This window comes from Enhydra lutris, unplaced genomic scaffold, assembly GCF_002288905.1.
Source record: "Enhydra lutris kenyoni isolate GAN:26980312 unplaced genomic scaffold, ASM228890v2 scaffoldscaffold33, whole genome shotgun sequence".
Classification (NCBI taxonomy): domain Eukaryota; kingdom Metazoa; phylum Chordata; class Mammalia; order Carnivora; family Mustelidae; genus Enhydra; species Enhydra lutris.
Genome location: NW_019154117.1, coordinates 5472811 through 5495189, shown reverse-complemented (window position 1 = coordinate 5495189; position 22379 = coordinate 5472811). Strand labels below are relative to the sequence as shown.

At 48.2% G+C, this 22379-nt stretch overlaps 1 protein-coding gene across 1 annotated transcript in view; it reads left to right on the top strand.

The window, feature by feature from the left end:
* The window catches only part of LOC111153595 (RNA terminal phosphate cyclase like 1), a 65551-nt gene extending 45245 nt beyond the window's left edge, over nucleotides 1-20306 (top strand). Inside the window, exons 6-9 of the mRNA XM_022512727.1 lie at nucleotides 721-846; nucleotides 4826-4982; nucleotides 9775-9878; nucleotides 19568-20306. Coding sequence (XP_022368435.1) covers nucleotides 721-846; nucleotides 4826-4982; nucleotides 9775-9878; nucleotides 19568-19718 — 538 coding nt within the window. The 3' untranslated portion in view covers nucleotides 19719-20306. The remainder of the gene's footprint in view (nucleotides 1-720; nucleotides 847-4825; nucleotides 4983-9774; nucleotides 9879-19567) is intronic.
* The last annotated feature ends 2073 nt before the right edge of the window (nucleotides 20307-22379 follow it).

Genomic DNA, 22379 nt, shown 5'->3' with positions numbered 1-22379 from the left:
CCCCCCTGGTGTAGAAGTGCTAATTATCAATATTTTGATTATAAGGGAGCAGTTGTCAGGAGCCTATATTATCCACAAGTGGAGTAATTGACACTTAAATAATTGAAAATAAGCTCTGTGAGTTGCAACAAACCTATTTAGATCTTTATAAATCAGCTACTGTACTCTCTTTCACTAATCTTTTTCTGCTTTTCCTGTCAACAGACTAGGGGTGGATTGGGATTGGCCCAGGTGAGCCCCAGTGTGATGTCTGTTCCGGCCTTAGGTCCGCAAGGGAAAGACCCATTGTTTCCAGCAGTGAGGAGGGTCGGAGAACTTCAAAGGGAGCCTGGTTCATGCCAGACAGGCAGGCCCATGTCTCCTCTTGTTCCGAAATTGAGTTGAAGCATTTCTAGGAGAAGGGAGGGGCCTTGATTGGGTAGGAACTCCAGAGCAGGGTTTGGAACTCTTATTTTATACTTTATGACTCTCTACATCTGTGTGTTTTTTGTTGTGATTGTTTATAACAATAATATAAAAAAACTGTATCGTAATACAATAATAAAAATAATGACCTGAAAATCGAGTTAAGGTATTACAAAGTTAAACAATTAAACACAGTTGGAAAATAGAATGGCATTAGAATGGCATTTTATTACAGTTCCACAAATAGCCGCTAGCACCAGAAGGGACCTTTCTCTGGCGTCCGAGCAGAACAGCCCCCTTAACTGCGGACCACAGGTACTCCGTGCGCGTGTCACCGCAGATGGCCAACCGGGTCGTGGATTCCGCAAGGAGCATCCTCAACAAGTTTATCCCCGATATCTATATTTACACAGACCACATGAAAGGAGTCAACTCTGGGAAGTAAGTGTCTGTGCGTTTCTAGAGCTTATTTCTGCAGCTGACCAAGCCTTTCACACTCTTGTCCTGACCGCAGTGAAAGCTGCCAGCTCTGTGTCGGCGGCCGGAGGAAGAGTGGTTTCGGAGTTAATGTCCCCCCGACTTATTACCGTAGTCACCAGTGAGCGTCTCTTGAGCTCCTCTCACGTGGAAAGCATCCCAGTGCCCGGTGCTGGAGATCAGGGGTCCAGACCCTGGCCTGGGGGCGTTCAAACCCAGCTATTAATAAACGGTGCTTCCAGCTTTAAATTCCATCTGTTTCCACAAAAAATTAAAGCAAACAAGTTCTTCCACCCTGAGTTAATAACAGTTTAGGGGAGAATCTCCTTTGTTGGTCTGTGCCAGCCGGCTTCTCTCTCCATCATGGGAACAGCACCCCTAGAGCCAAAGAAAGTTGTTATTGCACATTTGACTTGGGATTAGTTAGAGCCTTTGTGGAAAACCTCACTTTAGAAAATAAAAAGTTAGTGATGATCTGTGTGATGACAATACTTGCTTTAGGCTTCGCTTGTATATTTAGCAACCAGTAAGTTGGGGAGCAATTAAAAACTAATTTTTTTATTATGAAGACGTTAAATATACAGAAAGTTGAAAGGCTAGCACAGAGAACACCTATGTGTTCCTACTACTTGTAGTCAACAGTGACTATTTTGCCAAATTTACTTGTGTGTGGGTTTTCTGTGTCTGTTTTCGTTTTTGCTGAATCATTTCCGTGCGAATGACAGTATCGTTGCACTTACAGTCTGAAGCTTGCAGGTCGTGTCTTCTAAAAATGAGAACGTCAGAGATTGACTGGTGTGGGCTCAGAAATCAGTTTTTTGCTAGGTAGTAGCACAGCCCATCCTTTCTCACAGCCCTTCTGTTTGCGCTTTCCTTCGACTTCAGCCAAAGAAGGAGAGAGGCACAGGAGGGCTGAGCGTGTTAAAGCATTTCTGACCTTGACGAGGTCCATGGGGACACATGAAGGTGATTTCAGCAGCGTGGTGGTGGCTCGTAGTTCAGAGCAGTAGGGGTGTCAGAGGACACAGTTGGGAAAGGACGTGTGTGCCGAGCTGGCCCTCCCTCTGGGTTTGGAAAGGTCTCTGATGGTCCCAAACCTTTGGCGCACTGCTCAGATCTCACCAGCGCTTTCCTTGCGCACGTGGTGGGAGCCGTAATGCTGGCGTTGTTAGGGGACCGCTCTCACGCAGCGGCTGGCACACGGTAGGTGCCACCGAGATGCTAATGCCGCTCCTCACGCTTCCCTTTCTCTCCCCTCTCCTCTGGGGAGAGGAGATGATAGAGCCATGGTGGGTGTAGGCAGTCGCAGCTGAGTGGCCTGGTCTCCATCAGGCCTTCTCTGTCTTGCCTCTGGCTCTGTGGGGGTGTCCAAGCATGAAGCAGAGCTGGCCTGAAGGCCATGCTATCCCCTCTGTGCTGCAGCTTTTCACAAAGCCATCGAGTCCGGTGACCCCGGTGTGTAGTCCACCCCCGTCCTTGCTGGGGTGAGTAGCAGCCTCATACGTGGATCAAGACATGGGCGTGATGGAGAGTTGTGGGTCATCAGCTCCAAGCCCCACTTAAAAAAAATGGCACGTGAAGGCAGTGTGTGATCATAGACTTGTGTTTTCTCAACTGCAAGTTACAGAGGACAAATGGTGCTCGCTCTTCTCTGTTCGGAAATGATGAAGTCACAGTGGGCATTTTCCTCTTCTCACTCAGTGGGGGATCCATGTAATGAGGTGTCGTGAGCTCTTAGACTGAGAGTGTGTGTGTGGCCACAGCCTAGAATGTTGGGGAGCAGCAGTTCTGGGTGGTCTGTGTCCACTCTGACCCATACACACAGCTGCCTGTTGTCCCATTTTGATTCTCACAGTCAAGACTTCCAAAAAAATTTAGTCCTTTATCAATTGGGAAGTTTTTGTTTTTGTTTTTAAAGATTTTATTTATCTATTTGACAAAGATAGTGAGAGGGGGAACATAAGCAAGGGGAGGGACAGAGGGAGAGGAAGAAGTAGGCTCCCTGCTGAACAGGGAACCCGACGAAGGGCTCGATCTCAGGACCCTGGGATCATGACCTGAGCCAAAGGCAGATGCTTAATGACTAAGCAACCCAGGTGCCCACCAATTGGGAAAGTTTAGGGACTGTCACTTGCAAACTGCGAAGTCAGATCTTCAGTGAGGTCACCTGGTGACCAGCTGCTTTGTCATCATAACTTGAAACAGGCTGGATAACACACATACCCCAGGCTGGAGGGAGAAAATTGGCGTAAAGCACATAGGGCTTCGTGTGTTCTTGTACTGTGTGTTCTCGTATTCTTTGTTTTTTTCCTAAAACAAATACAATGTTAAATGGAAGAGTCTTGATTAAATACAACATTTATTGTAATAACAGCTACACGCACCTCAAAAATTTCACATGGTTGGAAACCCCAGCAGTTCTTGGCCACTGTAAGTGAGCGGGTGAAAGCAGCGACGGCGGCCTGTCTCCTGGTGCGGCCTCCCTTTGTTTTCCATTCTCCATGTTTGCGTGGCACCACCTGGACCGCTGAGCTGGATGCCCGCCTTCCCCCTGGTCAGCTGACTCAAAGGCAACTGGAGATTGTCTCCTGGTGTGGTGGCCAGGCGGCAGGGCGTTAGGTGGGAAAGCATGACTCGGAGCACCCCAGAACCTTTATTCTCACTCACCCCCTTCTCTTGGCGGTGTCTGTAACCCTTGGTTGCATAAACAACTTTTTTTTTTTTTTTTTTTTTAAGAAATTAAGGACTGACTAATGTAGCTCATACAGTACATTTTGAAACATTATGGATTTTGTACATAGTTTTTCTGAAACCAGCATTTTGGCTAGTTTTGTCCTGGACATGTAGTGCTTTAGGAACATGGGTGTTGAATTGTGTTAAAGGGGGCACGTGTGTGTAGTGATTGCATATGGAGTTTACTGCTCGGAAGTACATATTTTTTTAAAAGGCACTGGGCAAACTAGATGTCTGAGATGTCAAACTTGGAAATGTTACAGAGAGGAGATTTTTATTGTCGCGAACTGATTTTATTTTGTGCCAGTCAGATTGTCACTCAGCTCTGTGAGAGCAGGAACTCCCATGTTAACCATGGTGGTCCTGGTCCTGGGCCATGGAAACTTTTCCCCCCAAATGTTTGTTGGATGCATGAGTGAATGAATAGGCTGTGATCGTGGACAAGAAGGGTGTTAGCTTCTGTCTGGTTGGTGGTAGGAACACGGCAGGAGAGAACGTAGTGCCAGCTCACTGGTTAGAGGAATGAATTCTGAATGAAAGACATTCTTCAGACAAAAGTCTATAGGCCCGTTCTGGCTTGTGTGGTAACTTTCATGCCAGGGGGAACAGCCTGGTATTTCGGAAGAAGAGCTGTCATTGGTGGCCTCCAGCCGCTCATGCCTTCTGGACTGGTTGATGGCTGAGTACTGTGGTGGAGTACTGGAAACTCTGGAAGACCTGTGTTTGAAATGCATCCCAGTCACTTTCTAGCTGTGTGGGCTTTGTGCTGGTTGCTTAATTTCTCATTTGTAAAATGAGGGTGGTAATATTTACTCTGCAGAGTTGTGGTGTCAAAGCCCCTAGCTCAGAAACTGGCGATAAGTAGGTGCTCAGTATCTGGTAACCCTTGTTAATGTTACTTTATATGTTGATCATTCCAAACTCGCACAGTAGGACCTTTCACAGTGTAGGAGTTGGGGGAAGGAAGGCAGGGCCGAGGGGAAGAGCCGTGCAGACTTGCTCAAGTCTTTGGTTCTGCCCTGATGCTCTCACTCAGTCATTTCTATTTTCTAGTATAAGCTAGTAGGAACTCTGGGAAGGCTTGGTGTGGCCAAACAGAATGCCATCAAAAAGATACTTGTCTTCTCTTCCTTTTGCTGGTGAATGTGAACCCCCCACCCCCGACCCTGCTTAATGAACCCTGCTCATGTGTGTGCCTTTGAATCCCCAGGTCTCCAGGCTTTGGGTTGTCACTGGTTGCTGAGACCACCAATGGCACCTTCCTCAGTGCTGAACTGGCCTCCAACCCCCAGGGCCAGGGCGCGGCGGTGCTTCCGGAGGACCTCGGCAGGAACTGTGCCAAGCTGCTGCTCGAGGAGATCTATAGGGTATGTCCTCAGCCTCTGCAGGTCTGGGAGCGAAGCCATCAGGAAGTGGTTCATTGTCTCTCACTTTTATTCCTTAGCAACTTTCTTCCCTTCCAAGGGCTTAAGCCAAGGAGTTAATTTGTTCCTACCCATTTGGAGATTTAGCATTAACTACTTGAGTGGATTAGGTAAGCTAGTCCTTGAGCAGAGAGATCCAGCCACACTGGTTTGGGAAACAGGGCAGGTAAATTTAATGGGGAGAGGAAGGAACTAGACAGTCATACGAGAGAGAGGGTAAAAAAATGAAGCCGGTTTGGTGGTGATTGGCCTGTTGAAGAGCACACACTGCCCTGTGTGTGCCCAGCAGAGGCACCATCTCTCAGCTCCCCAAGGCCCTGCTGTAGGGGAGTGGAGTCTCACTGTTTCCAGATTTTTCAAGAGAAGCCAGAAATCTGGATTTGTATGTGACAGTTCAGGTAGAAAAGCATATTGCTAGGCTAGGTTTTGCAGTGTGCTCTGGAGCAGCGAACAACATCTGGGGAAGGCAGTCCTGCATTGGCACACGGTAGAGGCTTGGAAAGATCCGAAAGCAGCAAGAGACAGGACTTCACCACTTGCCATTTTGTTTCTGCAGCTCTGCTGTGGGAAACGGCTCAGACCTGCCTAGACCAGCCTGTCCTTTTCAGTAGCCAGGGTCTTCTCTCTGTCGGTCCGTGCAAGCAGTGTGCATGTGCACACGCACACACTTACTGTGTCCTAAAGGCAGTTGAGCTGGCCTAAAAGAAGCAAAGAAGATGGGCGCCTGGGTGGCTCAGTGGGTTAAGCCGCTGCCTTCGGCTCAGGTTATGATCTCAGGGTCCTGGGATCGAGTCCCGCATCGGGCTATCTGCTCAGCAGGGAACCTGCTTCCCTCTCTCTCTATCTCTCTCTCTGCCTGCCTCTCTGTCTACTTGTGATCTCCCTCTGTCAAATAAATAAAATCTTAAAAAAAAAAAAAAAAGAAGCAAGGAAGAAATTGGAAGGGAAGTAAGAATGATGGCTGGAGAAAATAAGAGGAAGCTTCCTGAAAATACTCTCTAAGGTCCATAAGCTTGGGGAGGTGAGCGTCACGGATGCAACTCCAAGGTTTCTGTTATTCTGCACTGTCTTCTGCTTTGGTTCCACATCTGGAAGCTGAAACTTTCCCCTTGGCATGCAGAATCCAGTTTAGGCTTTGTGGGATGTTTACTTCTCTGCCTTGTAGACATGGCCCCATGTTCTCGAACTGAGTACCGGTGAGAGCTGTCCTCTGGATGGTTTGCTACTGGATGGTGTATGGTATTTGTCTTTTCTGTTTAGCTCAAGAGCCTTTCATCTCCACATTTGTCTGTGTGTGTATTCTGGGTTACTAGACCGTTCTGTGGGTCCCTCCTAGAGTCCCCCAGGGAAGTTTTGCCCTGGTGAAAGCAACAAAAATCACATGGGAGCCCAGTGAAATAAACCAGTAAGGTGGGTACAGCGGTGATTTTTTTTTTTTTTTTTCATTCGCTTCCTTTTGCCACTGTCATTGATCACTGTGGTAGGGTGATGGCTGGGTCATGGGATCCCTGTACAGGCCATACTGGGGAAGACAGCTTATAAACAGTCTACTCGCCTGATCCAAGTCAGCATTCTTGAAAATATGTGATTGGTCACAAGGTGGAACAAGTAAGAATGAACTGTTTTCAAGTTGCTTAGGATTTGCAGGTCCTAAGTGGCTTTATTTCAAGTCCCTCTCATTAAGATGAAGACAGAGAACCTGTAGGTGTGTCTTCCTTGGAGTGCCTCGGCCCCTGTACTCCCCGTTCAACTGGGAAGTAGTGAGGAAGGAAACACCGTGTTAGAGGCGTGCACTCAGGTCTGGCCTCAGCTCTTTGGGTGCTCAATCAGCCTGATGGTGCTAAACTCGGTGATTTTTGAAAGACGGGCAGTAACCGGAAGCTGGGAGTAAATGATCAAGAGCTTGTGCTGCCCTTACTCAGTTCAGGAAGTTAGTCATCTAGGTTTGTATGAGGAACCACTGCATGTTTTACCCGTACCTCTCAGTCCCTGTTGACATGAGCAGGTGTCCCTTCCTAGGTCCTGTGGTGGCTGGCAGGCCCTCTCCCTGACTGGGGGGGGGTGCTTCTATCTCTTCCAGTGGACCTGGGGGCATTGGGAGCATCGTGTCATAGAACAGCCCCGTGGAAGCCCACGGGCACAGCTGGAGTGTGCAAGTTTTGTCTCCCCGTAAAGAGGGGATTAAAAGCCTCTGGGTGAAAGCGCAGCCACGGCCCATCAGTCCCCAAGAGAGAAAACATGCAATCTGCATTAGGTTATTTTATTTTTGTTTACACTCCAGTTAAGTTCTGTTTTATACTATTTTCTTGTGCCTGGACCAGCTTTTCTGCCTTTGTTTTTAATCACTAAGAAAACATCCTTTGTATGTCTATATCTTTAAGTTTTAAAAGGATGAAAATGCTTTATGCTTTTATGAGTAATTATTTTTAAGATTTTATTTATTAGAGAGTGAGTGCATGTGCAAGCAGGGGTGCGAGAGGGAGGGGAGGGACAAGCAGACTCCCTGCCGAGCACGGAGCCCAGATGTGGGGCTGGATCTCACCACCCTGAGATCATGACCTGAGCTGAAATCAAGAGTCAGACGCTAAACCGACTGAGCTCCCCAGGCGACCCTGTGAATCATTTTTCCTAGGTGTGCGATGTGACATGGTTTAAATGAGTAATAAAAATCCATCCCTTTGAGGGTACTGCTTATTTTTTATCAGTGTTCATCCTCTTCTCTGATCCCTCATTCCATCAGCGTCTCCTCTGTTACCGAGCCTCCTTGATTCTGCCGCAGGCTCTCTCGAGCTGCCTTTCTCACCCATCTTCTGTTGCCCCATCTGCTGCTCCTTCCTTCCACCCTCCTCTCTAACATCTCTTCTGTTCAGATCTCCCCGAGACACTGATTTCCTCTTTTCACTGATCTCTGTTCAGAGACCTCCGGCTTCTCACTTCCCCAAGATAAAGGCAAAACCTGTGGCCCGGTTAGAAAATGCCTGCATCAGTCTGTCCTTCCCTTCTCCCGACATTTTCTCATCCATCTCCTCCACAGACAGGATGTGGCCAGTTTTCGACGAGCCCTGGCTGCTCCTTGCTGGCCCTGGATCCTGTGTCCCCTGTCCTCCTGCCCTTCTCTCTGGGGTCCCCTCAGGCCACCATCCCCAGATTCTCTCCCTCTGGTGCCAGCTGAATGACCGCCTGCTCCTGCCGCCTTGGAAGCCCCAGGACCCATATCCCCCAACGACTGTGTAGTGCTGGTTCATCCTGAATTGTCTCTGTGCCTGCTCCTGTCTCATCTTCGCAGTAAGAGCCAAGCCACTTAGAACAGGGACTGCACCCTGTGCCTTGGCGGTGCCTCCACTGCTCCCTCTGTGGCAGCCTGTACACAGACCCCAGCAAATCGATGGCACTAAAATACTGGCCCAGCACATACGAGAAAGCAGTGAGGATGCTAGGAAAGCAGCACAGTGATAAGAAGGAGAGATGGAGGAGAACAGTTTCATTTTAGGCGGTTAGGAGAGGAAGGAAGCAAGTTGTGTAAGGCAGGCTTAGTGTTGTTGGGCCTCCTCTTTTCCGTGGGTCAGGGTGTCCTTTTTAGATGGAAATATATAAGCTGTAACTCTTCTTAAGATTTGCTAAATGAGATAAATATTGTCCTGCAATATCTCCGGGAGTTTGGGAGGAGCAGTGGGTTTTCATAAAGGCTGGCAGTAGCATAAACCCCCTCATTTTCTGACTCCATTGTCACAAATGAAGTCCCACAGCAGAAAAGGGGTATCTGCGCCTGAGCACTGACTTATTCTTCACCTCGCACGTACCCCAGAGGACCGAGGCATGGCCACAGGAGCAGCAGTTGGGGGCTACCCGTTCCGTTCACAGTCCGGGAGAGCCGCGCCCGGAAACAGGGTGTCTCACCGTGATGCTTACAAAATACATGGAGACCCGGGGTCATCTTGCTTTCGCTGTGCACGTTGTTTGAATTGTTTTCCATCAAGTTCTCCCTGGAAGGGTGATGAGAAATAAAAACACTTTGAAGGGCATAAATGCCAATAGCTGTGACGCATGCATCGGCAAAAGCAAAATGGCAGAAACGGTGGAGAAATTCAGGAGCGAAAGAAGAAAGGCAGTCAAAGCAACCGTGTTCTGATATGAAGGAAAAGGAAGGGAAGGTGGGGGGCAGTAATGCATAAGCAAACAGTACGAATGGAGGGACTGATCGTGGCAGTTCTCCAGTGTTAAAGCACACGGGGAGAGAGATGAGAAGCTCCTGGAACAGGCCAGCAGTCTCTGAGTGTAACAGAATGTGTGCATTGGTGAGACCCCTGGATGATGGTCCATTCACGCCAAATCAGCTTCAGGACCGGTCACATAGAGAGGCAGCATTCATGTAGCCCTGGGTAGCGAACTGTACGTTGCCTAGAGCTGATTACGTGTTTCTGCTTGTATGTCCTGCCACTGCTTTCCTTACAAAGACAATGTCTCATTTTTCACTGGATACAGCTCAGTAAACGCATGGGCTCCGTGATTACCGGTGTTTTTATTAAGCTGTTCCTTTCATGCCCTAACGTTAGTTGGTATAAGGGTTACTCTTAAAGGACCGGCCCTCTGTTTTATTACCGCTTGAACTCTGTGGTCTGTGTTTCTGTGGTTCTGATGCTCTGGGCTGTGCGGTTATTTCCTTCCCTCTGTTTCGTTGGATTTTCCATTTTCTGGTTGGTACAACGATTAATCTTTAAAGTGTTTGTGTTTACAGGGTGGATGTGTGGACTCTACCAATCAGAGCCTAGCTCTGTTGCTCATGACCCTTGGACAGCAGGATGTTTCCAAAGTCCTCCTCGGACCGCTGTCTCCCTACACGTGAGTGGTTCCCCTCAGCCTCACCATGCTGTCTGGTTTAAACTTCCAGGTCCTCAGAATGACCCAGGTGTTGGGCCTCACGCAGCTCGTCTCTGTGAACACCTGCTTGTGCTGATGGTTAGAGAGCCGGAGGCTGTCTCCCTGAACCTGGTGTTTAGCAAGGATTTTGCTTCCATTCTTTCTTGTAGCTTCACCATTCCCGTCTGTCAGTCATTCTCATGTCATCCGTTACGTGACAAACACTGGGCAGTTCTCCTGTGTGAGCTTTAGATTTTGTTTCCATTTTGGAGGTAAACTCCTGGTTCTGTTATAGGTTGGATTTTGTTGTTAGTTTTTTAAATCCTCCTTTTCCTTCACTGTGACAAAGAGGACTGTCTTTTTGTCCAAGATGATAGGGTGTGAGCTGGCTGGAAAGATGAAGGAGGAGGCAAAGTTCATAGTCCTGCTGTTGGACTAGCGGGGAAATTAGAGAGGTGAGTTTGAGGCCAGGCTGTTGTCCGAAGTTGACCGCTGAGGCATGAGAGCAAGCATTCACTGAAAAGAGCAGCTCAGACCTAGTGATAAACAAGACCTAAATGATACACAGCCAAATAGAAGAAGCATTTCCCATTGATAGCAACAGCCTTTGAGCACTGACCTCTGTGTGTATGTGAGTGCGTGTATATCTACCTAACACCCTTATGTGGTCATCTGTGGGCGGGAGTGGGCTGGGTGGGCCTTGTGTGGGCAGAGATCTTCAGGTAGATCTGAGACTGAACTGTCCTTTTTCGGTTATCATGGTACCGATGCTGTCTATCTGAAAGGTACAGTACTGTGATAACTGAAGAATGGTGGTGCCATCACCTTGGGAGAGGGGCGTGCCCCGCCACGGCTGGGGAGATCAGGGGACTGGGGGAGAGTCTAATGGAGGTTTTTTTTTTTTGGATTGGTGGTGGGAGATTGTTTTGGAACAGGAACTGGAAGAGAGTTCATTCTGTTAACAGAGGGGGAGGGCTGATAAGCAGGAGAGTGGTGAGGACCACACTGTCTCCTGATAGCTCTTGTAAAGTATTTCACAGCACGGGAGACCGGAAATTGAGTAAATGGCACTCTGGCACCAGGAGTCAACACTGCTAAGATAGACTTTGTAACTCGGGCAGTTAGAGAGGGGGGTCAAGGCTGGGAACACAGCACCCTGAGTGCAGAGACTGGCTTCCTGTGGAGAGTTTGCACGATAGTCTGGGCCTGCCGTGGCCCCTTTAGCTGGTTAGTGGCTCTCATGGCGGCGGCTTCCCAGCCTTTGCTCTGGGGCCTCCAACGGCCTGACTCCTCGCACAGCATGAGGCTGTGTCTAGAAACGTGTGGTCGTGGGGCATGGGGTTTGGCAGAACATTATGTGAAAAATGGAATGTATATTTTTATTTTTCCTTGACAGTTTTTTCTTTTTTGCTTTTGGAGATTTTTTTTTTTCCCCAGTTTGGCTCCAAGGCCTTTATAACCTTTTCAAGTCAGCCACCCCTGTGGAGATGGTCAAGATGTAACTGAACATTTTTAAAATTTTCTGTGTCTTTGACTCCCTCCGCACCAAATATTAATCACAGTGTCCTATCTTCCAGAGACCTTGCCTAAATTATATCTCTTGGGAAAACAAGGTGGTCTGCTCTGACTGGAGCTTTAGAAGAGTAGGACGCATTGCAAAATTATGTGTTTTGAGGCTTGGGGCTGGGCTTTACAGGACATTTATCCTCTGGATTACCTGCCTCCCAGGCTTCGTGTAAGGGAGGGGACAGCCTACCTTCTTTTTGGTAAACTAGCACAAGGGTGGGGGCAAGGGACTTTATTTTTGAAGCTGGATCTGATTGGGACCCTCTTTGCTTTGTCATCATAGAAGGCTCCAGTGGCCCAAAGTGATGAAGAGGCAAAGGTGGGAAGAAGTATGTCATTGAGGGACCTGGTAAGCGAAGTTGACATAGGATTTGTGAACAGTTAAGGGTGAAAAGGGACAGAATCCATAATCAAGATGATCATACTTGGCGGGAGCAGTTTATTGTAATCAGATTCAGGAGCTTTTGAGATCAAACTGTCACACTTACTTTAATGAGCTGTTAAAGTCATAAAAATTTGTTTTCTGAAACCTGATTTCTGACAAAAACCAGAACCTTCGTTTAAAGAAGTGTATTCTGGCACTTGGCACATTTTGAGTTTTATAAATAACTTTTCCAATATCTGTTTACAGGGCACTGGGATTAAGGATTTTTTTTTCCCCCATGCAGTGTTGCTTTCAAATCCTTCTGGAAAATAAGGGTCTCTATGTTCTTCCCTTCTTTTCCTCCTCTCTCTGTTTTATTTCAGGAGATTGCTATTGGTGGTTTTCTGTGTTTCTTGAGAAAGTAAGTCTATCTGTGTGAAGTTCTTCAGGAAGGTCAGAGATATTTTTTTTTTTCAGTAGAATAAAATAGTATTAAATGGCATGCTAGTATGTATAATCTATTTTTGTTGAATTTATTGAGTTTTAGATTGTTAGAGTTGGTGAAAGTAGCTCTGCCTTCCCCTCAAAAAGCTTAACTTCAGAGTTCAGGGAAGGATTTACACTTTATTTAAAGGCAGGGTGAACAAGAAGAGTAAATATTAATGAGCATCTTAATTAGCATTTGGGGAAATTGTTCACAGCTAGAGGCTGCGGTCCCAGAGCGTGCTGCATTCTACTTTTGTGTAGGCATCGAATCCTCTGGATTTCAGGTGCGGCTCTGCCCCAGAGCTCGGGACACAGTGTGGACCAGGCACTGGGCACCCTGAGCTTCTGTCTCTTCAGTAGAGACGGTGATGGTCCTGAAGTCATGGGTTTGTGGAGATAACAGGGAGGCTTGAAAGAGGTCGAGCACTCAGCCCTCCCAGCCGTGCAGTGGCCCTCACGGAGCTCAGTTGATGCCAGGAGCCGAGGTTTGTGCCTGGGCGTCCCCTTGGCCTGGGAAGTCCAGCCTCCTGGTAAGGTCACTGTGGACAGCAGGAAGCCTGGGAAACTTGTTTCGGGTGTTCTCAGACCTGAAGTCACTGTGAATTGTCTGCTCAGCTCTCTCTAAATCTGTATTCATTGTGACAAGCCGCCTGCAGTTATGTTACTAAACACACTGCACTTTTTTTTGGGTTTTTTTGGTGATTCCTAAGAATTCTGCAGGCTCAGTTTATTTAATGAACACTTATGGTGTGTACTGTTGTCCAGATGTCTAGGTAGGTGCTTTAAAAATACGAACTCATGTAGTTTTCATGTTGACCCTGTGCGGGCGATAAAGCCAGAAAGGAGCTCATGCTCCCATTTCCAGGTGAGGGGGGTTGAGGCTGGAGAGGTCAAGTCCTGTGCCCTGGGGACACACAGATCAGCCAGTGGGGTTCTGACCCAGACAGGCTCATCCAGAGTCCCTGCTTCCCTGACGCACTGTGCTCTTGTGTAAGAGTGGGATTCCGTCCACATCGCTGGGCCCCAGGCACCTCCCTGCTGCCTTTGTCAGAACCCTTGCTTCAAATTCTGCTGTAAAATGATCTCCTTCTATCTTTAGTTAGAAGTCTAAAATAAACCATGCCACTTTGTTTTTCCCCCCCTCACTTTAATTAATGACCTTTTTCCTCTGCTTGTGAAGTGCTGGGGAGAGAGAGCCCAGTGTCCTTGTTCACTGGCTGATCGGGCCCGTAGGCTCCCCCAATCTGCAGCACAGCTGCGGGAGACCAAATGAGGGAGCCCCCGGCGGTTTGGGCTCATTTGCTTAGCGCTCTCTGCAGGCTAGTGCGGCCTGCTCCACCTTACCTCTGGGGAGTGCAGGAAGTCCTGCAAAGCCCCGTCCCTTCTCTTATGCTCTTTGTACCCCAGAATGTATTTGGCATGGGGGAAAAGCCAGGGATATCCTTATTTTTCAGATGAAAAGAGTGAAGTAGTTAAATTCAGTTGTAAAGGTGGCAGGAAGCAGAGAGTCGGGCTGGGGGGAGATGTGAGGTAGCCAGGTTTGGCGGAGAACTCGCTGTGAACATTCGTTCTTGGAATAGAGGTCAACAGGTTTTGGGAAAGCCACTGTTGGGCAGAAAAAGCACCACCTGTGTATATTTTTAAAAGCTGGTCTGTCGTGACTGTGGGGTCCCATTGAACAGATTCTCTTCCTACCCCTGAAAATTTCCCCTCAACTTCCAGAGCAACACCTTAGGCCTGAGAAGCAGGTAACCCTAATTTCTAAGTGACTTGGTGATGCAGGAGGCAGGACTCTCGGTCAGGTTTTGTGTCTGTGGAGCTGCCACACAGAGGCCTCTCTCGTGATCCTGGCACCCCCACTGTGTCAGACTTCAGAAGGGCGACCTGGTGAGGGGGGCTGGTGTCTAAGGGGTGGGGTGGGCCGCGTGGCAAGTCGCAGGCAGTTGGGGTTCAACGGGCAGGTGTCCATGAGCCCGGTGGACTTCACCTGTTGACCAACAGTGGTAGTGGGAAACCACCCTTTGAAAATACACAGGAAAAATGATCTCTCTGCACCAGTAGTCTCTGAAACATATTTGTCAGATGGACTAAAGGCTTTCATAGGAAAGTATTTTGCTACAAAAGTATTATTGTTTTTGGTTTTGTTTTTTCCTGAAAATAAATCCTCACTTTTTCCTGAGAACAACCAAAAAGCTCACTGAACAGTTGTCTAAGTCAGGAGTTCAAATCCTTCACACAGGAGTCGTGCAGAGAGAATTCCAGTTGTCTAAAATGGTGGGTCTGCAGAGCCGCCCAGTACACCCTGCAGGTGGTCCCAGTGCCCCACCGAGCGGCAGAGCTGCCGTCAGCGGGCCACAGCCCCTCTTCTGTGTGGCCCTGTGCTTGTGTGCAAGAGGTGTGATTCTGCCGGGTGGTACTGGGGAGAGAGGGAAGGGGGGGCATCCTGCCCCGGGAGGCACAGCCGCAGCCGCACAGCTATGCGTGGTGAAGGGCGCAGGTCCGCGCGGACGTGACTTACTGAATTCCCGCAGGAGATGGTTAGGATTTAACACCATCTGGTTATTTCTCGGCTTCTGGAGAAGCGGCTTCTGGGGAAGCCAGTCTGAAGCCTCCCCGCGGCCCCTTCATGCAGGCCTCCTCAGACAGGCAGAGGGGCTGGCGGAACATCTTGTAGGACATGGACCCGACTTTGCTTTTGCTACAAACACCTGAGGCTGCAAATATGTGGGCCTGTGTTTCCCCTGCGCCAGCAGCTCAGGGACGCGCAGAGGCCCCTCGGGGGTTCTGCCAGCTGCCAAGGGCATCTGGGTTTTCCAGCACAGTCCAGCGATTCACCACACCACAGGCTGGGCAGGCAGCGGGAGCAGAGCGCGCCCTGGGCTGGTGCGAGGGCTCAGGCGGCGACCGAACAGGCAGTGCGCTCCTCGGAGCACAGACAAGTGGTGAGATGCCTGCCGCCGCCTGCCTTGCTGCCTGCAGATGTCGAGTGTTTATCTGTGGGTTCGATGTGTTTGTTTTCTCTTCTGGGACAGGGTGGGGGACGTGGTGGGCCTGGGACGGAAAGCAAGAAACTGGCCATTTCAGTTGGTGAGGAGGGCGGGGAAGCCCGCAGGGGAGAAACGGGCTTCCCTTCAAGCTGAGAGCGAGGACGCCACTTGTCAAAGGCAGGGGTAGCTCCCGAGCCCCCTTCCAGGCCTCACGCAGCTGGTAGGGCACGGGCGGGGGCATGAGCTTTCGCTGCAGACGCGGGCCGTGTCCTGGGGGCGCTTTACCAGAGGCTCAGAGGGCAGTGGCGACACAGCTCTGCAGAAGCATTAATTAGACACCACGAGCCAAGCCAGGCGTACCGTGGAAACCAGAGAGCCTGCTGGCCGAGGAGGCTTTCGTAGGAGAGTTGCCAAACGGGAGGTTACTTTAAAGATGGGGGTGAAGAGAGAGCAGAGAAGCAAGGGACTTCTGGGCCAGCGTGCCCCACGCACCAGAACTGCTTCCCAGCACAGTTAACTGTTTCTTCTCTTTGTCCCTGAGGTGCCGGTCATGTTGGCCAGACTGGCTGAGGAGTTGTCCCACCCCCTTTCCTTCATTTGTAGACTGAAGGACAGACAGACAGGAGGGGTGCGAAATTCACCACAGTAGACTTTGTGCTCACTTGGATATATACTGTGTGAGGCTGTTAGCCAGGCCTAGTACTAGGCCAGTACTTTTGGAATTTCACGAATATTGTATTTTTTTTTGAACAGCTGTATTTTTTTTAAATGCTTCTTTTTTTTTTTTTTTTAAGATTTTATTTATTTATTTGAGATAGAGAATGAGTGAGAGAGAGAGAGAGCATGGGGGTGAGGGTCAGAGGGAGAAGCAGACTCCCTGCTGAGCAGGGAGCTCTATGCGGGACTCGATCCTGGGATTCCAGGATCATGACCTGAACCAAAGGCTGTTGCTTAACCAACTGAGCCACCCAGGTGCCCCTTGAACAGCTATATTGAGATATAATTCACCTACCACACAGTTTACCCATTTAAAGTATACAGTTCAGGGGTGCCTAGATGGCTCAGTCAGTTAAGTGTCTGACTCATGGTTTTAGCTCAGGTCGTGATCTCAGGGTCATGAGATTGAGCCCCACATTGGGCTCCCCGCTTAGCGGAGAGTCTGCTCGAGATTGTCTTCCTCTGTCCCTCCCCCACAGGTGCATGCGCGTGTCCGTGTGTGCTCTCTCTCTAAAACAAATAAGTAAATCCTAAAAAAAATAAAGTGTACAATTCAATGGTTTTCTGTATACTCCCAAAGTTGTGTAACCATAAGCACAGTTTCAGAACAGCCCTAATTTTAGAACATGTTTACCACCGCAGAAAGAAACTCTTCGCCCATTCACGGTTGTTCCCCATCTTTCCTGCTCCCCCCAAGCCCTGGGCAACCACTGATCTGCTTTCTGCCTCTGTTGTTTGCCTGTTCTGGCCATTTCATACAATATGTGGTCTTTCGCGACTGGCTTCTTTGAGCACGATGTTTTCAGAGTTCGTCCGTGCTGTGGTGTGTGTCCGTACTGTGCTCCTTTTCAAGGCCAAATAATACTCCATTGTAGAGACACCCCGCCTCTTGTTCATCCATTCATCAGTTGACGGGCATTTGGGTTATTCCAACTTTTTTGGCTGTTACGAATAATGCTATCACCAGCATTCGTGTCCAGCTCTTGTGTGGGTGTGTTCCACTTCTCTGTGGTTGTACCTGCAAGGGTGATCACTGGATCATGTGGGATGTCCTTACTGAAGACTTAACTGCCGGACGGTTGTCCACAGGGCCACGCCGGATTAACATTCCAGCCAGCAGTGCCGAGGTGACTGACTGCTTCACATCCTCACCCAGACATGGGAGGGCTCTCTGTTCAATTGTGGCCATCCTGTGGGGTGTGAAATGGGATCTTCTAGTCGTTTTGATTTTCATTTCCCTAAAATGACTAACAATGTTGAGCGTCTTTTCATGTGCGTATTAGCTATTTGTATGTCTTTGGAGAAATATCTATTCAGATCCTTTGCCCATCTTGGATTATTTGTTTTTTTTTATTATTCAGTTGTAAGATTTCTTTATATTCTCAATACCAGACCCTTATCAGATACATGATTTGCAAATACTATTTTTTTCCATCCTGGGAATTGTCTTTTTACTTTCTTGATAATGTCCTCGGATGCACAAAAGATACTAATTTTGAAAGGGATGCCTGGGTGGCTCAGTCATTAAGCGTTTGCCTTCAGCTCAGGTCATGGTCCCAGGGAGCTAGGATGGAGCCCCGCATCAGGCTGTCTGCTCTGCTGGAAGCCTGCTTCTCCCTCTCCCACTCCCCTAGCTTGCATTCCCTCTCTCACTGTGTCTCTCTCTGTCAAATAAATAAATAAAATCTTAAAAAATAAGATTTTAATTTTGATGAAGTGCAATTTATGTTTTTACTTTTATCACTCTGCTTCTGATGATGTATGTAAGAAACCAGTGTCCAGCCCAAGATCATGAGGATTTTCTCCTGTGTTTTCTTCTGTGAGTTTCATGTGTTAGCTGTTAAATTGAGGCCCTTAATCCATCTTGAGTTAATTTTTGTGTATGATGTGAGGAAGGGGCCCAGCTTCATCTTTCTGCACGCGGGGCTGTCCCAGTAGCATTTGTTGAAAAGACTATTATTTCACCTTTGAATTACTTTGTACCCCTTTTGAAAATCAGTTCACCATAAATGTGTGGGTTTATTTCTTGACTCTCAACTCTTTCCCATTGGTCTTTATGTCTAGAATCAGTATTTTGAAAGCTGCTCTGGTAATTCCATGTGTAGGCAGGGTTAGAACCACCTGGCTAGGGTCGGGAGTTTGGACGGTTCAGTTGGGAGGCCGTAGGACACATGGTTGCTGGATACTTCATCACTGAGATGCAGACCATGTCTTCATACTAAACCGGTGTCCCCAAACTTGCCTGATTAAGAATCACCAGGGAGGGGCACCTGGGTGGCTCTGTCAGTGAAGCGTCTGCCTTCAGCTCAGGTCATGACCTGGGATCCTGGGATGGAACCCCGCATCAGGCTACCTGCTCAGTGGGAAGCCTACTTCTCCCTCTGTCACTCTCCGTGGTTTTGTTCACTTTCTCTTTCTCAGTCAAATAAATAAATAAAATCTTAAAAAAAAAAAATCACCAAGGTCCTTGTTAAGAATAGATTTCTGGTCCTTGTGCATTAGGGAGACAGGGCCTGTAAGGGGTGGGGAAGGGCTGACTTTGTGTTGGCCTGTGCTTCCAGGCACTACTCTGTGGGCCCTTGCTCCCTACCAGTTGTTAGTTGAATAGAACCTTTGGGAACTTGTGTGTTTAATGAACTCTCCAGGTGAGTCTTATGGTCAAGGCCAGCTGGGAAGATGCTGCATCTGCTAGGGCAGACCAGTAGAAGCCTGCTTACCTGTCCCATGGCCTTTCCTTAGAATTGCTGTTCCTAAGGTACTGTTGAGATGAAGCCATCATTCTGTCTTAAAGGAGATGATGAGAAACAGCCCTATGAAACTCCACGTCACATTTACTCTGACCCCCTCCCTGGCCACCTAGTTTAATGTGGCCGGCCATATACACACAAACATGTTGTACCCACATTTCTTCCCCCCCCTTGCCTTGTTTCCTTTCTTTAAATTTCCACAGTTAAAGAGTATTTAACTTGTCTACCCCACTACATTGACAACTCCCTGAGAGAAGGGATTTTTTTGTTGACTGCAACATCCCTAGCACCAAGCACTGTTCTTGGTACAACGTACACACTCAGGAAATGTGTGTGGAGTGGATGGAAGGGTTATATTGAAGTTGAGGAGTGAAGAGAGACACTGTCAGTTTTGGCCTCTGCTTGGTTGTCTGGCGTGATGCTGTGAGTCACGGGAGTGCATGTGTATCTCTCTGCATGTTAGTCTCAAAGACTAACGCTGTATTTATGTCCGCTCGACTGGCATGGGGCCAGATGACTTATGTGTCCTGTACTAACCTCGGACCTTTAAAAATCTAATTTATCTTATATTGTTTGCATCTCCATAGGCTGTCCAAATCCACTTTGGAAAATGGCGGGCTGTGAATAAATACTATTTAATGAGCTTTGATTGAGACGTTCTTAATTTTAGATATTCTTGATCTGTGAAAAGTAAAGGCTTGGGCTCTAGATGTGGGAAGGAGAACTTTTTTTTGAAAATGGAATTCCTTTTTCACCCCTCCCTCATTTTTTGTTTTTGTTTTTTGTTTGTTTTTTCCTTTTTAGGATAGAATTTTTGCGGCATTTGAAGAGCTTTTTCCAGATTATGTTTAAAATTGAAACCAAGCCATGTGGTGAAGAGCTCAAGGGTGGGGATAAAGTGCTGATGACCTGTGTTGGCATCGGTTTCTCCAACCTTAGCAAGACCCTCAAGTGATACTCTCACCAGATAAGGCCCCAATGCCTACAAGCAAAGCAGAAACTGCCACGGACACCCAACAGGACCAAGTCCAAATTCATCCAGGACAGGTTATGCTCTTACATTAAGGATTTCTTAACTTTCCATTAAAAAAAAATCAGAATATTCGAAGAAAAGGCATCTCTGTATCATGTGGCTTCTAGCTGTTTTTGCGGTAGCACTGACATTCCTCAGGAGGCCCAGTCATGCCGAGTGCACCCTTGGCTCACCTGATGACAAGTATGCCTTCAGGACACAGTTGTGCCACTAGAACAACCTCCCAGCTGCATCCCTGGGCTTCCGGCACGTGGAGCCTGTCACTGTTCTTCCTGAGAGGGCTGATGCGCTGAGCTTCGGTTTCTGTTTAGGGATCACTGAGATAACACAGGGCAACGTGCACTGCTCGCACGTGTCAGGATCGGTCTGTGAAGCTCACTGGTGCACCTCGTCTTCTGAATGGACTGACATCTTGGAGGCAGGTGTCGCCCCCCTGTCTGGCTCATTGTATGTGTGTGTGGGGCGAGGAGTGCCTGGGGAGGGCAGGGGTCCATTAAAGTTATTGGATATTTTCTCTATCTAAGGTGTGCGGTACATTTTCTTATTTTATCCTCATGGTAGCTCTGCAATATGGATTTTATTAAATTCTTAAGAAAATCCATGGAGGGTATTTTATCTCTTTGAAGTTTATAATGTAAAGACAGTAGATGTACTGATTTAAAGTGCTGCATGTAATAGTGTCAGAGTCTGGAATTGGACCCGACTTGCAAGCTTCTAAGTCAGATGGTTACTGCCCCATGGATGCTAGCGGAAGACCTGCGGATCTTAGGTCCGAGATAGAGAACTTTGTAGTTGGAGCACAGCAAGCAGCATGAACCTCATGTTTGGATCGGATTCCCTTGTCCCCCAAGTCCCAGAGTAACGACATGAGGCAGGGGTGGGGGGCAGGGCGATGCCGAGCATGCAGTGGGCTTGCCCCGTGGCTGAGGAGTCTGCACGCTCGGGGACTCCTCTTCTTCCAGCAGGCCTGCTCTTTCTTCCAGATAGGGACATTACTGCATCCCTCAGGACTGCTTGCTGGGAGCACCATTAGGACAAAGGGCCCAGGGAAAGGCCTCCTGAGCAAGGACATGCAGGAACGCTTGGACAACTAACAGAGTCTCCATTTGGTAGGTGTATGGGGCCACAGTTGGTAGGAAAGAAAAGATCTAATTCTTTTTACGAGGATTCCAAATGGTATTCTCCCCCTGGGGGCTGCAGGTGGTTCGAAGTAAGGAAAGATCTTTTTCTCCTCAGTCTTTGTACCCTTTCTTTTTCGGGGGAAAGGGACTAGAGAAAGTCTGCGCTGTCATGACTGGGGGTGTGGGAAGATGTGGAGATGTAAGCCTAACATGGCAGGAGGCCAGGCCGTTTGGAACGATGGCATTCCACTTACTGAGAACTTTACATAGCTGTTAATTTTTGTTATGCATAAGAAATGAACACACAAACTGGGGGACCTGGGTGGCTCAGTGGGTTAAGCTTCTGCCTTTGGCTCAGGTCATGATCTCAGGGTCCTGGGATTGAGCCCCACATTGGGCTCTCTGCTCAGTGGGGAGCCTGCTTCCCCCCTCTCTCTCTGCCTGCCTCTCTGCCTACTTGTGATCTCTCTGTCAAATAAATAAATAAAATCTTAAAAAAAAAAAAAGAAATGAGCACGAACTTAGCAGTTGAGAACAATACCCATGTATCCTCTTCATTCTCTAGGTTGGAGGTTCTGGTGGGCTTGACTGGATTCTAGTCTTAGAGTCTCACAAGGCTGATGCCAGCTGGGCTCTGGCAAAGAATGAGCTAGCTCATTCAGATTGTTGGCAGAATTCAGGTTCTAGGACTAGAATTCCTATTTCTGGCTGGCTGTCAGCTGGGGACATCTTTCAGCTTCTAGAGGTGGCCTGGATTCCTTGTACCTTGCTTCTCTCTCTCTTCAAGCCAGCGATGGTACATTTAATCCTATTGCCTCCAGCCTTTCTCGCGCTTTGTCTCTGACTTTTTCTTGTGGCACCAGCTGAAGAAGACTCATTGCTTTAGTTGCTTTTAAATGCCTCCTGTCTTACCTGGATAATCTCTCTATTTTAAGGTCCCCTGATCACAACAGTACCTAAGTTTGTGTTTGAATAGCTAGGGGCTTGTATCAGGGTCAGCCATCTGAGAATTCTGTCTACCACACATGCTGCCGTCTGTTTACTGCTGCTGCTGTTTGAACCCAGAACGGCCCGTGAGTAAATTTAGAACTAAGGGGCCATGTTGCTTTGGACACGACAGATACTATCCTCAGGGGCTTTCTGTCTGTTGTAGCAAGCTCCGGAAATGGTACTGTTGGCCAGTTTAGGGTGGCGTGTGGACTGCAGGCAGATCATTCCCAACAGTAGAAGGCTGTGTGCTGCTCTCTGCTGTGAACATGGGAGGGTCTAGTGTTTCCAGCCCTCCTTCTGGTGTAGCTGCTTCTGCAGTAGGAATATCTGGTAGGGGTGTAGATATGGCCAAAGGAGGGGAAATGTAGTGTTTATGTATACTGCGTGATCCCAGCCCCTTCTCAAATGCCCAAGAGAAGCAGTACCATTCACTGAGCAGGAGCCATTCTGTGCAGGTAGCTGGTCCGTCTTT